Source organism: Rosa rugosa, chromosome 2 (genome assembly GCF_958449725.1).
Source record: "Rosa rugosa chromosome 2, drRosRugo1.1, whole genome shotgun sequence".
Taxonomy (NCBI): Eukaryota; Viridiplantae; Streptophyta; class Magnoliopsida; order Rosales; family Rosaceae; genus Rosa; species Rosa rugosa.
Genome location: NC_084821.1, coordinates 71,331,336 through 71,345,621, shown reverse-complemented (window position 1 = coordinate 71,345,621; position 14,286 = coordinate 71,331,336). Strand labels below are relative to the sequence as shown.

Sequence of the window (14,286 nt, the reverse complement as noted above, 5' to 3'; positions counted from 1 at the left end):
AAAAAAAAAAAAAAAAAGGCTGTCTCTGCAGTCACTCAGAGATTCTTCTGGGATAATAATAATGGTTTTGGATCCTTGAATTAAGCTTTCTATCCTAACTTTGAGTAACTGAGTTGCTTGATTGCCTAACAATCTCAGAAGGCTATGCAAAACCTCAGAAATAATGTTTAGTACGTAACTCTAGGTATTTTGCTTCCTCTTTTTTCTTTTTCCTTAAAATTGAGGAGACAAGATGTTAGTTAAGATAGTTAAGATGTTCAAAAGAAAATTAGAGAAGATACGTTGAGAGAGTTAGCAGCACACAAAGCTAAGCAAATTAGCAAAATGCTGGATAAATGGCCTAAGAAGGCCAAGGCCATGCTATGTGCAAGCGTACGAGCAAACAAAGCAAGATAGTGTGCGGGAGCATTTTCATCTCATTAAGAAGTGTTTATGGATCTGGTCAACTACATTCTATGAGAGAATCACCAATTTCATTTCTGACCCTTTGCATAAAATCTGCATATGGTAATGTTAGGCATTTTGTTATCAATTAGCTAGCCAACCAATTCTAATAATGGCTTTTGCATCTTCCATATTTTAGGACACTAGATGGCCTGGGGAAGAGGTATTGTTTCAATGGAAACAGAAACCAGAGGTGCAAATAGGTATATAATCAATGAGCATTTCCATATATAACATACTGGTCACCCCAACCAATTAATGCTAATGGGGGGAGGCTTTGATTTCTTTTAGGCAAAATTCAAATGGGGAGGAAGAAGAAAATAACCACAAAAGAAACAAACAATAGATAAGCACAATTGAAGCTTGAGGCTTTGCCTCATGATACACCCTCTTCTCCCTTTCTTTTTCTCTAATTTAGCTTCCAATTTAATGTGCCCACCTGCTTTTTGTTGTAGGGTTGGTGCCAAATTCAATGCTATCATCTTCAAGACCACAACCTTCTGTCATCCCTCTCTCATATTTAACATATGAGATTCTCTCACACAACTCAGGAAAACATACATCCTATTTTCACTCAATGAAAGAAAACATAGCTAACCGTTCTTCATTTCTTTTGCCTCCATCTCTCTCGTTGTTTCTTTGAGCGGGCAAATCAGTTATCACTTCAAACCCCTTCGATGCTTCTATATGTGCTTTGATCATGTATATCTACTCTGAGGTAGGAGCAGAATATATATGTGTGTATGTGTGTATGTGTATATGTGCTTGTTTTTATTGTAACTAGAAAAGTATTCTCAGGTACAAAAATGGAGGGAGCTTGCTTTAACATGAGATATTGGTGCGGTTCAATCAGAAATCAGCTCTTTCCTCTTAAAGTTCTGTTATTTGATTGAGCCGTGCCAATATCACATATCAAATACAGCTTCTGATTATCCAAGTCTGCACCTTCTTCTTGAATGAGCTTGATTTGGATCATTATTTCTGGTAACGTGAGCTAGCTAGTTACCTTCAAGGGTAAGTTAGAAATTGATATGAAGCTGGTTATTATATATAGTTCGAGCATATATCTTATCTGGGTTAATCTGATCTCTGATTTAGAGCTGCTCTTTCATAAAAACCACATGGTTGATGTGGGGGGCTCATTGTTTGGTAGGTAAGGGCAAGTTTCACTGTTTTGTAATTATTTTAGATTTACTTCTACGTAAAGGTTCACTACTTTTGTAGACAATGTGATATGGGGTAGGTAACAAGATTCGATCCTCTTTTCTCATTCACATTATTGCAGTTCTTAAGGAATGCATTATCTATTTGTTCTTGATAGATTACCAAATGATCTGTTAGAATCAGTATATATGGTGCTGTAGGGAATTTTTGTAGAGGATCAAATTCAGCTAGATTGATTCATTGCCATCAGTCTTTGAGTCTTTCAGTATATGGAAATGGTTCTGAATGAGGGATTGGAGTTACTTGAAGTTGTACGAGTAATAATAATAGTATATCATTAATGTATCTACATGTATCGATAATTTCAGGCATCGTTATATTACCTTGTATCATAAATTTCATATTTCAATGATTGCTCATGGGGTATTACTGGGGTACTGATTTTCTATGGTGTATCTTAAGTTCATATCCACATGATCATTAGCTGTTGATTTCCTAAGATTAAGTATACATTATCTACTCAAACTCCATTTGTCGTACTTCACAAACAACCAACTTTTGTACAGTAAAAAGAAAAATAAATGATAAGCGCGCTTTGAGTAACAATGTTAATCTGCATTGCAGTCAGCAGAAAGGGAGACAATTAATATGGTCAGTTATATTGGAAATATTAGTAAAGGCAACAAATACCTTTGAAAGAAAAAAGCAGCAAATGCTAGCTGCAGACATTTAAGGAACCTAATTTAAAGCCTAGTGGCCATGGCAGAGAACTTACAAAGTTACAATATATGTAATAGAGCTACATCATGAAGATCTTAAACTCTGTCTTTCTGATTTAGCTATTCTTTTGCTTTGGTTTGGTATTACATATATACATTCTCTATTGCACAGTACATGTGGACTTAGGCGGCGGGGTGAAAAATTAATCAGTACATATGCTTTTTTCATGTTCTCTACACATCCTTAACTGGAAGAAATGCAGCAAAGTAGTTCCAAAAATCTGGAACTCGATTGAGCATTGTTCTCTTCACTTCAACACAACGTTGGTGAACGCATCATCACCTATTCTCTCGACGAACGGACCTGCAAATTCCGGTACGTGTAACACCAACCAAACGAAGCAGTACAGGTGTGGCCTGCCATGCCCTTCCACACACAATCTGCAGTACACATTAAACCATCAACCGTATAAATTCATCTACAATATAAAACCACAGTCGAACTAAATATGACATTTCACTGTGGGCTTGAGCCTAACTTAATATGACATTTCACTCTTCATGGCGTGTCTCTGCTTACCCATTTTTACAATTATTTCGCAGATACGAATTAAACATACTAAAGACATATTAATATGTACATATATTCTAAATATACTAAAGACATGTTACCTGTTCATTGTGGAAAGGTCTACAAGCAAGTAATAAGATGCTTCGCCAAAGACATGTTAGCTGTTCATTGTGGAAAGGTCTAGCGAAGAAAATCCTTTTCTTACATTATAATATGAGTCATATAGTCAACATCCAAGACCAAGTTTCTCCTCCAATTTGATCGCATCCTAGATAGCTCATTGTCCAATTTCAATTTCTTGTGCATAATTGACGAAACGCGTCCTAATTTGTTGTGCTTCGTCAATGCTTCTTCCATTAAATATAAACGTAATACAAAGTGAGAAAAATGCCACTGTTTCCTACCTACAAATTAAGTTGCTAATGCCCAGGAAATGTTGGTCAAAGCTCTGCTTCTCTTCCTCCTCTTCCGATTTTGCGATTCCAGGGACACCTTAACATGGAACCAAGAACAACTGAAGGATGATGGTGGAGTTCTTGTGTCCAAACAGAGCAAGTTCGAGTTGGGTTTCTTCAGCCCCGGAAATTCTAGCTACCGGTATATTGGAATTTGGTATTCTCAGACTAAAGTATCTGAGAAAACAGTGGTGTGGGTTGCAAACAGGAACAATCCCATCAATGATACCTCTGGTGTGCTCAAAATAAACAGGTATGGAGAACTGACCCTTTATGCTTATAACATGAACAGCACTCCTGTTTGGTCCACCAATGTGTCACGGCCGGTCCAGAATAATAACGCAAGCACTTTTTCTGCACAGCTTTTAGATGCAGGAAATTTAGTTGTGTTCCAGGATGATAATAATGAAATCTATGTATGGCAAAGTTTTGATTATCCTACAGATACTCAAATTCCAGGTGTGAAAGTCGGGGTGAATTGGAAAACTGGGCTAGAATGGGTTTTAACATCTTGGAAGTCACAAGATGACCCTGGACTTGGGGACTATACCTTTAGGCTTTATTCAGATCAGACTGCCGTCCCCCAATATTTTATATATAAAGGTTTGAGCAAGTATTGGCGAAGTGATTCAGGGCCAGAGGGTCCTTTTGTCACTAATCAAGAGGAAACTTATAGTTTCCTAAATTACACCAATGCAATTACAAGAACGACGTTGACCGATTCTGGTAGGTTACATCGCCTTACATGGGATAATGGTGGCCTTCAATGGAAGGAAGACTATTCTGCACCGAAGTCCCAGTGTGAGTGGTATGGACAGTGTGGTGCCAACAGCAAATGTAGTCCTGACAATATTAATGTGTTTGAGTGTGAATGTTTACCAGGGTATGAGCCTAGTTCTATAAATGATTGGAATCAGAAAAATGGGTCGGGTGGATGTGTGAGTAAGCGAGTTGGTGTATCAAAGTGCGGGAATGGAGATGGGTTTGTGAATGTGGCAAGAGTTAAATATCCAGACACATTAATAGCATCACGGTTGAGAACAGGTATGAGTGCCAAAGAGTGTGAGCAGGACTGCTTAAGAAATTGTTCTTGCACCGCATATTTGAGCATCCAACATGAAGGGCTTGTGGATTGCTTGACATGGTATGATGACTTGATGGACATTTTAGTGTACACACAGCGTGGACGAGATTTATACGTTCGTGTGAATAAAACAGAGTTAGGTACTATTTCGCTTGTCATTAAAACACTCGGCTTGTATAAGTTTTCAGAATCCCAAATACGTGTTTTCTTTGTCTTGGTTTTCTAATCCTTTGTCACTCTCTTATGTAGCTGCATATGCAGGAAGATCACAAGTTTTCTTGGAAAGGAGGGGTATGCTAGCTATTCCAATATTGTCTGCTCTACTGGCATTGGTACTAATCATTATGCTTGGTTGTTGGTGGCGTAAGAAGAACAGGAACACAAAAGGTAAAAGAAGTTCTCATCTATTTTGAAATTTGATTAGTTAGTGAAACTGCTTTAGTTGTCATGAGCTGGTAAGGGTTGTTCCGTCTGTAAATCACATGAAAGAACTTCAACTAAGATCATATGCCTCTTAAAAACATGGACTAAAACTATGATGTTATGCCGTTAGAAACAGCGAGGATAAAATGATGTAGAGACTAGAGAATAATGTTTATTGTTTAGGCATAGACTTTGTGGAGGCAGAGGAGCTTGAGGAAACTCAGAGACACCCCGAATTGCAATTTTTTGATCTTGACACAATAATAGCAGCCACAGACCACTTCTCTCCTGTCAATGAACTTGGCCATGGTGGTTTTGGCTCTGTTTATAAGGTAAGCAACAAATTTCGATATCCTAAACATTTCTAAGCTCCAAAAATCTCTTTTTGTTCTGGCTATGTTAGGTTCTGCCGTTCTGCATGACTGTTTCTTTTACTATAATAAATTAGTCAACAGTTTAGTTGCTCCTTAAAGGTGTTGACAATGTGAAAGATTAATACTGATACTGAAAATAACTTCAGGGTCAGCTACCAAATGAACAGAAAGTTGCTGTGAAAAGATTGTCCAAAACTTCAGGACAAGGGATTGAAGAATTCAAAAATGAAGTTGCACTTATAGCAAGACTTCAACACAGGAACCTTGTGAAACTTTTAGGCTGTTGTATAAAGGGAGAAGAAAGGATGTTAGTCCTAGAATACATGCCTAACAAAAGCTTGGACTCCTTTCTTTTTGGTATGTGTAGAGGAAATAATGATTGGTTCAGGCCATTTCTCATATATAAAGTACATATATGAAGCTTCTTACTAAAGAGTATCATTTGCATTTTGATGTAGATAACACAAGACGGTCCTTCTTGGATTGGGAAAAGCGCTTTGAAATTATCAACGGGATTGCTCGTGGGATTCTATATCTTCACCAAGACTCAAGATTGAGGATTATCCATAGAGATCTAAAAACTAGCAATGTTCTACTAGATGCTGAGATGAACCCAAAAATTTCTGATTTTGGCATGGCTAGAATATTCCACGGGGACCAACTGCAAGATAAGACGAACCGAATTGTTGGAACATAGTAAGAATAATAAATATCACATTTAATCTTCATTATGCTATTCTTTAGCTGTAACATTCTATATTGTTTATATACAGTGGCTACATGTCACCGGAGTACGCGGTATTTGGAAGATTTTCCACAAAATCTGATGTCTTTAGTTTTGGGATCATAATGTTGGAGATTTTAAGTGGCCAGAAAAACAATGGTTTTGATCTGGAGGATCCTTCCATGAACTTAATAAGATGTGTAAGCAACACATATTTTTCTTACATTTTATCTCTGAGTATTTATTATTTGTTAAACTAAATTTCAATTGCAGGTTTGGGAGCTCTGGGAAGAAGGCAGAGCCCTAGATATTGTGGATTCGACGCTGAAGTCATATCAGCCTAATGAAGTCATGAGATGCATACAAGTTGCACTCTTGTGTGTACAAGAAGATTCGAAGGACCGACCTGCCATGTCAGCCATTGTTTTCATGTTGAGTGGTGAAGCATCTCCTCCATTGCCTAACCAGCCGGCATTTGTTTACAGAAGAAATTCCGGCACTGATGTTTATCCATTACTTTCAAACAGATCTTATTCTATAAACGATGTGACAGCATCTACAATGGAAGCTCGATAACGATGCAAACTTAAAAATTATTCAGTAACAAGTTTCTGTTACAAAATTCTTGAAATCAACACAATAGAATAGCAGAAGCCTCCTAGGCATTTCAACAATATAGTTTTCCTATACTGTAGCTTTGGTGCATTTGAATCCAACTCTTAGCACTCGTTGAAATCAGAAGTGAACAAATATTTGTTTCTTATTTTGTGTGGTAATTAGCTAAAAAAATTATCAGGCGGTGAACAACTTCAATCTTTCCAAGGCTAGAGACTCACTGTCAATCCCCTGTAATATGCTACTAGAGCAGGAAGTTGGAGGAGTGACTTTACGAGCTTGCATCAAGTCCCACATATAACCTCCAGTGTACAGAAAACTATGGAAGGTTAATAAAAAGATGGTCCAAAGATTCCAGACCAGTAGAATATTCATGGATCCCTCTGCAACAAAGGTTACAGTAAATAACAGGCCGCATTAGAACATTCATATGACTGCATAAAAGAGAGAACGAAGTTACAGTCAAAACTATTTGCATTTACAAATTAAGAGAATACTGCTTTAAACAAAATGATGATCAGTATTTTTGAAATACAGTAAGAGAACTCTCACCAACAGCTAGACTTGGAGAAGTGAAATGCTGTCAGCCTCTGGAAAGCAAAGAGCTAGTTCAATCTCATCTCTGTATGGAGAACGCAGTACAGGTGTGGCCTGCCATACCCTTCCACACACAATCTGCAGTACACATTACACCATTAGCTCTTTAAATTCATTTACAATATAAAATCCACAGTCGAACTAAAACAAAAAAAAATTCAAACACGAGGTGATTAGTACCACAAAATAGTCTCCAATATATCATGATTATCATCTACTAAGGCTAATTCTACACTAGAGAAACCAACAGAACAAAACAGTATAACCATCAAAACAAAATTATCTGACTAAAATGGACAAAAACAATTACCAGCCTCAAGAAGTCTCCAATCCGTGGATGATGAGCACCTGATCTGCTGCAAGTGCTTTATCAAGAATAACACCGTCGCACTACAAAAGAAAAATGGATCAATGTTTCATATTTTACAAATTCATAGTTGAAACTTGAAACTAACGTGTGCTTGAATGAAACTGGCTTCAACAAGTTCTAGAAACTCTCACCAGTGAACTATAACGCATAACACTATTCCCTTCTCTTCTTCTCGCTTCTTTCTTTCCGTTCAATTTCTCAGGAGTGAGGCTAAGTGGCTAACTATGCCGCGTAATGAATCTCATTTGTCATCACCAAGCTTAATGCATCACATTTGTCAAACATCGCTCTGTTTCATGCGGCTTAATGATTCCCATTTGTCAACTTCTCTCTGTTCCATGCAGCTTAATGCTTCCCATTTGTCAATCAACTTCTGTTTCTGAGGGAGTGAGACTGAAGTACTGAACCGTTTCTTTCAACTTTCAGTTTCAGTCTTCAGTCGTCGTCCGGAGACCTCGACCAGTCCGCTTCAGAGCCTACAAAAGCCAGGAGCCTCCAAGAACATTTTCACATCAAATTCAGCGTATCAAATCCTTGTTACAGTGTCTTTCTTCCCCGCTTAAAAACGATAAGGTTTAGGGCATCATCCAACCGTGTTGCTACGCCTAGAAGCTAGCTACTGGCACTCTCTTTCCTCTCTAGCTTCAAAAACCCTAGGAACTATCTTCATCTTGTTAATATGATTTATACAATTGTCAATTTCATGATTTAAAAAACTTTTCCATGGATTTAGTTGCAATTCAAAATTGATTTTTTGTTTTTTTTGTATGTCTTTCAAAGGTTTTGATATTTTCGTTGGGAGCTCATAAATTTTTTTCTAATGTCTTAGTTGATTATCGAGATGAATGTCTGCTGACTAATATATTTGGCTATTATCTTTCGAAATATCAGATCTGATCCAATAATCCGATATGTACAAGATCCATTTCTAAATGCTTTAATTTTCTTCATTTATGTAGTGGGACTATTACAGCTGCACAAAGTATAATCTAGTACTGTGTGGCAGCTGAGTTACTACTTAAAAATCTTGACTACTCTTACCATGGGTTCGTTGCCAAGTACTAGAGTCAAAGCACAACGAGCTTTTAATCTTTTCTTTATATTTCTTTTAATTAACTCATTCATATTGCTTGATGTGAGGTAAAAAAAAATTGTAGCTTTTCTCAGCTAGTCTTTTCATCTTTCCTCTACAAAGTACAAACCCAGAAACATGTTAAGCACTTTTGAAGTCCTAGCTAGCTTGGTGCATATATATATATCTACAGTTATGAACTGTTTGGTATCAGTTTTCTAATTTAAACTCAATCCCTCTTGCTGTAGGTAAAAAAGAAGCAAATAGTTGATACAGTACCGATCCACAATGCAATAGCTGACCAAGGAAACAATGTGGTATGCATGAAGCCTCATCTTGTAACCCTCCGGTGAAGCGCAAGCGCAGCCGTCCAAGGAATAATCCAACAGCCAACAACGCTCCTACGCAGCCGATGAGCGTGGACCTTAACCCTCCTGTTATTCCTCCAGTGGGGACGGTTGTTACTGCGGTAGTACGTCCAGCAAACATACGAGGACAGGTGTCTCCTCAACGCTAGGGCTGGATGCCTGTGCTCACTACAGGAAAATATGTCTTTCACGACGAGCAAAGCGCGCCATAAATTACAATTTACGACGCGCAAAACTGTGCAAAAACGCGCCCTTATAGACCGCGTCGTGAAATCGATTTCAATTTTTGAATTTCACGGCGCGCAAAAAGCACACCGTAAATGAACCCAAAAGCACGTCGTGAATCTTTTCCCTCCAATTTGAAAATGTTAAACTGACGACCCAGTGCACGTCGTAATCAACACTTACGCACGCCGTAATTTTACATTTTGCACGTCGTAATCAACACTTACATACGCCGTAATTTTACATTTTGCACGTCGTAAATCAACACATGCACGCCGTAAATTTACATTTTGCACGTCGTAAATAAACATTTATGCACGCCGTAGATGGACAAATGCGTGCCGTAAATTTGTTTGTTTTTCCTGGATATTTTCCCCATTTCAATGAGCTATTATGTTACATTTTCTTTACATTTCCACAGTACATTAACTTAAGCACCCAAAAGTTAAGTAGATAAAGAAAATGTGCATTTTATAAAATTATACATTATATTCAACATCTCAAATTAATCCAATGTTGATAAACTATTCTTCAAGCCATAACAAAAAAGGCCTTCAAAACGAAATGAGAGGCAAGAACGAAAAAGAGGTCTAAAACTTGCCCATCCTCGAATCTCATATATGTTCTTCCTATCTTGTTTTTGAAATGATCAAACATCTTATCGGTAATGTTCTTGATTTGCTTTCGCCTCCATTGCTTACCTGCAAGGAGGAAACAATCATATAACTTACACTTCATAAAGTATACAAATAGAAAAAGAATGCTAGCCAAACAAAAGAATATTGTATCTGCATGGGTCCAAAACTAATATTTACACATCATACTAATAAATGGCAGCATACTTCAAATATGATACTTCTAGGACTTCACATGAATGCTAAACAAAACCAATGCTCAAATGATTACAGAACAAAGTGAGGGGATTTATTCACAAAAAAAAAAATGAAAACTTTGGTCTAACAACACCAAGGAAAATTTTGCACTGCATAAATAATTTTTTTTTTTTTTAAAAGGGAATTCCAGTGATAGCTTCAATCTGTCAGACAAAGAACAATGAATAATGATACATTTTTTTGGTACAATGGAGGCAGAACGCCCAGAAAAAACAACAAAGAACACTAACTAGCCAACCTGGCCAATCTTAAACTGAGCCAAGTACAGGGAAGGGGATTAGCATATACTAAAAGATGTCACCCTTTATATTTGAAATGTACTGAGTACCCAGTTATCTCAGTTGCTTAAATGTAATGCATACTCAAACTTAAAACTCAACTGATAATCACAGGGAAGGGGATTAGCATATACTAAAAGCAAAAATTGAGCCAAGTACAGGGAAGGGGATTAGCATCTACTAAAAGTGAAAACAAAACCCAACAAAGAACAAAAACCAAAACCAAGATTTGACCTTTTTTCTTTTTCTTGGAAATCACTCGTACGAATGAACAAAAACCCAGAAAATCAGACATAGTCTAACTTGGAAATTCATAAGCACATAATATGAACCACTCCTAAGATTTTGAATTACCCAAACCAGCAAATCATCGATCACAACCAAAAAAAAAAGGGAAAACACAAAAAAGGGCAATTTTCAAAGGGCAAAGAAATCGAAAGGAAACACAAGCACAAGAAAGCAACCTGTATCCACCCCTTAATAGACTCCAAAACACAATAACTTCATGGAACTGAAACAATCAATAACATATTTATAATCAGATTAGAACTGAAACAAATTGAGAGGAAATCTCAATCTAAGAATGCCATTGTTTCCAGTAGCATTAATTACAAAAGCTATTTGCCTGATCAATTTGCCTTAGAACAATAACTTCATGGAACCTCCCTTGCAAGTTGAAAGAGTAAGAAAGTTTCATAAAACAGGACACAATCACTTATGACCATATCACTTCAGAACAGACATTGTACAAGGCCAAAAGCCTTAAACAACCCGACATTCATATCTAATCTTGTCGCATTAACACGCATCAATGTCTCATGATCATAGCAACAAAATCTGTCAACGAATTTTCAGTTATACAAATATAATCAGCTATTCTGCTAAATTGCCATTATTGATTCCACACGGCAGTTACGACCAACCGAATTTCCTTCCATCATTCATACCTGTTATACAAACCATCACAACAAACATAAATTGAGCAGGGATAGTTTTCCTACTCATATCAAATCAGCAAAGTCATACACTAGTCAATTGCAGATCCAAGTTCTTAGATCTTACTATAGCAACTCTTCAATGACCTCCCAACTCTCAAATTTTCACCGCATCTCAAACTTGCATTAATCTTAATACACTCGAAGTCACAAAACCTCCCTAACTCGGATTTTACAGTCTCGAATTAACGAAATGCATATCAGAAACTAAGAACACAAGACCAAAACAAAACCCTACCAATCGCATCAAAGAGAACAAAAACCGAACAATACGAAGTCAAAGTTGACTGAGCCAATCAGAGCGCTCTGGTTGGACCAAAGAATGACGTGGCACCAGACCTGCCCATGATTAGACGGCAGGAGATTCCGCCGCCTGAAAATGCTCCTCCTCGTTCCCCTCCTAGTATTGCAGCTACTGCTCCTCCTCGTTATGTTCGAAGAGCAAGAGCTTCAGGGGCTGCATTACCTGGGGACCCCTTGTTTGCCAGAGGCAATTCTACAGCCTCAAAACATGGAGGTGAGGCCCCTACAAGTAGTCACGCCAAATCAAGATCAGTAGACATCCTATTTAAAACCTCAAAAGGATAAAAGAGATGACATATATATAAGCTAGGGATGAGGCTTAGAGGCTAGGTGTTATGAGTCACTGGACAATGCATCATTTTGAAGCTGGGGGATCGAGTGAAGCTCACCGTTTTGTTTAGCAGCTATCTTTGGTCGTTCGCATGGCATGCACGTGGGCAAGGTACGTTAATTAGCGAGTATTTAATAAACGTTCATTCAAAAAAAATAAAAAAATAAATAAATAAACGTTCATGTAACTAATTTTCTGTTAGGGTTTTGTTAAGTTTTGACTTGGATGATCGACAAGTGTCAATCATCCGGACGTCCACTAGTTGTATAAATGGTCCTTATAAACTAGTAGTAGAAGGTGACGCGTCACCGTCCACACGACCCTCTGCAACAGAAGACTCCACCATCTACACAGCCTCACTCCCCCTTTTTTTTTTCTCATATTCGGATACTTTTGGTTCACTGGCATAATTGTTAATCTTTGATGCAACTATGCAAGGTCACATATTTTTACTATCTGTGTACTGCTTATTTCAATGTTGTAAAGGTGGATTGACATTGCAATAGCTGAGGCTAATTACTATCTGTGTACTGCTTATTGCAAAGTCAATCCACCTTTACAACATTAAAATAAGCAGTACACAGATAGTAAAAATATGTGACCTTGCATAGCTGCATCAAAGATTAACAATTATGCCAGTGAACCAAAAATATCCGAATATGAGAAAAAAAAAAAAAAAGGTTAGAAAACTTGGAAGTGAGTCCTTAATACCAACGTGGTGTGAAAAAAGGACGGAAAGCCGTTTTAGCAAGTTGGTCTTCCCACTCTAAGCCATCCCACCAATCTTGCTCTCCTTTAATCTGAAGATTTCGACATCCTTGGGCACAGCTGGAGTTGAATGACATCTTTTTCAATGTTGGACATTTGTATACAGACACGTACTTCAGATTCGGAATATTTATAGGAATTTCAAATATGCTCTTCAACACAGGTAGACATGACATATCTAGTTGTGCAAGTTTTGCAAATGGCTTCAATTCTTCTAACAGACTTTCCATTCCAATCAACTTTTTCCCGTCAATAATTATTTTCATTTCATTGCAGGAAGATACCTCTAAAAACTGGAGATTTTGAGCATAGACTAGCCATGTCAGGTCCTTCACATTGGAGCATCTCACTAAAGTTACTGAGGAAAGGCTACGGAAGCAATATGGTTGTGTCATCATCGGGTCGCGGGGTCCTTGAGCTGCTTTTGCCCTATCAACCTCCAACATCTTAAGTCCAGTATATTTCGAAATTTCAACGAAACTAACATCTTCTGCTTTCGCGTCGCATACCTTCAAGACAAGATTTGTAATGCAGAGTAGTAACCCGTGGCAGCTAAACAACTGTTTGAGCAAAGAGAAGCTTGTTATGTTTAAGGTCAATTCATCAAGGTGTTTCAAACCTTGCACTTCCTCTTCACCTTCGAAAAGAATTGTCTCGCAAGAAGCACAACGTGCCATTCTTAAAACTCTTAACCTCAGAAGACTTGACATCATATTTGGTGGAACAGACTTGAGGTTAGGTGTGTCCTCCAAGTTCAAAACAAGTAGCTTTACTAACAATTTTAAGAGAGAAAAGGAAATAAACTGGAAAGAAATGAAAATAGCAATTTTATTCATTACGGCTCCAACCCTAACAAGGACCATTTATACAACTAGTGGACGTCCGGATGATTGACACTTGTCGATCATCCAAGTCAAAACTTAACAAAACCCTAAGAGTGTGTTTGGATGAGGGAAAAAATGATGGAATTTAATTGAAAGTGAGGATTTCATAATTCCTAAAAGCCAATTCCCTCGTTTGGCATTATCAGATTGGAAATTTTAAATTTCTCTGTGAAAAAAAACGAAGGAATTCGTTATTTAAATTCCTCACTTCAATTTCCACCAAAATAGGTGTCATTTACGAATTCCTTTGCAGTATTCAATTTTGATTTCCAAAACAAGACTTTTTTCTATTTTATCTTTTTATTTGTTTTAAACTTTCTTAATTTATTACACATTTCAAATCCTAAATAGATGCAACCAAACAATAGAAATTGCAATTAATGGAATTTTAGATTGATGGAGTTAAAGATTCCATCATTAATAAATTCCTACGGATTTTATAATTTTCTCATCCAAACGCACCGTAACAGAAAATTAGTTACATGAACTGTTAATGTCTAAAAGTTCGGCGGTAGCTGAACCTTTGTTAACGCTGATCCGGAGGGCGGATCGATACTTGTGACGTTCTCAAAGCCTCCGCTACCTGTCAAGTAAAATACAAAGGGCGTCAGAGGGAGACCGCGTTGGGC

The 14,286-nt window shown here is 37.5% G+C and overlaps 1 protein-coding gene across 3 annotated transcripts; it reads left to right on the top strand.

The window, feature by feature from the left end:
* The first annotated feature begins 3,081 nt into the window (after positions 1–3,081).
* Positions 3,082–6,632, top strand: LOC133733576 (G-type lectin S-receptor-like serine/threonine-protein kinase RKS1). 3 transcript variants are annotated; one of them, XM_062161213.1, is made up of 8 exons: positions 3,085–4,154; positions 4,236–4,577; positions 4,687–4,824; positions 5,044–5,192; positions 5,381–5,591; positions 5,693–5,930; positions 6,008–6,158; positions 6,232–6,632. In XM_062161213.1, exons 1-8 carry the CDS (start codon positions 3,332–3,334, stop codon positions 6,532–6,534), a joined length of 2,355 nt encoding a protein of 784 aa, XP_062017197.1. In that variant the 5' UTR covers positions 3,085–3,331; the 3' UTR covers positions 6,535–6,632. The 3 variants fall into 3 exon arrangements, with proteins under 3 accessions (XP_062017198.1, XP_062017197.1, XP_062017195.1); XM_062161211.1 differs by having other exon boundaries at positions 3,086–4,577; XM_062161214.1 differs by lacking the exons at positions 5,044–5,192; positions 5,381–5,591 and having other exon boundaries at positions 3,082–4,577.
* The last annotated feature ends 7,654 nt before the right edge of the window (positions 6,633–14,286 follow it).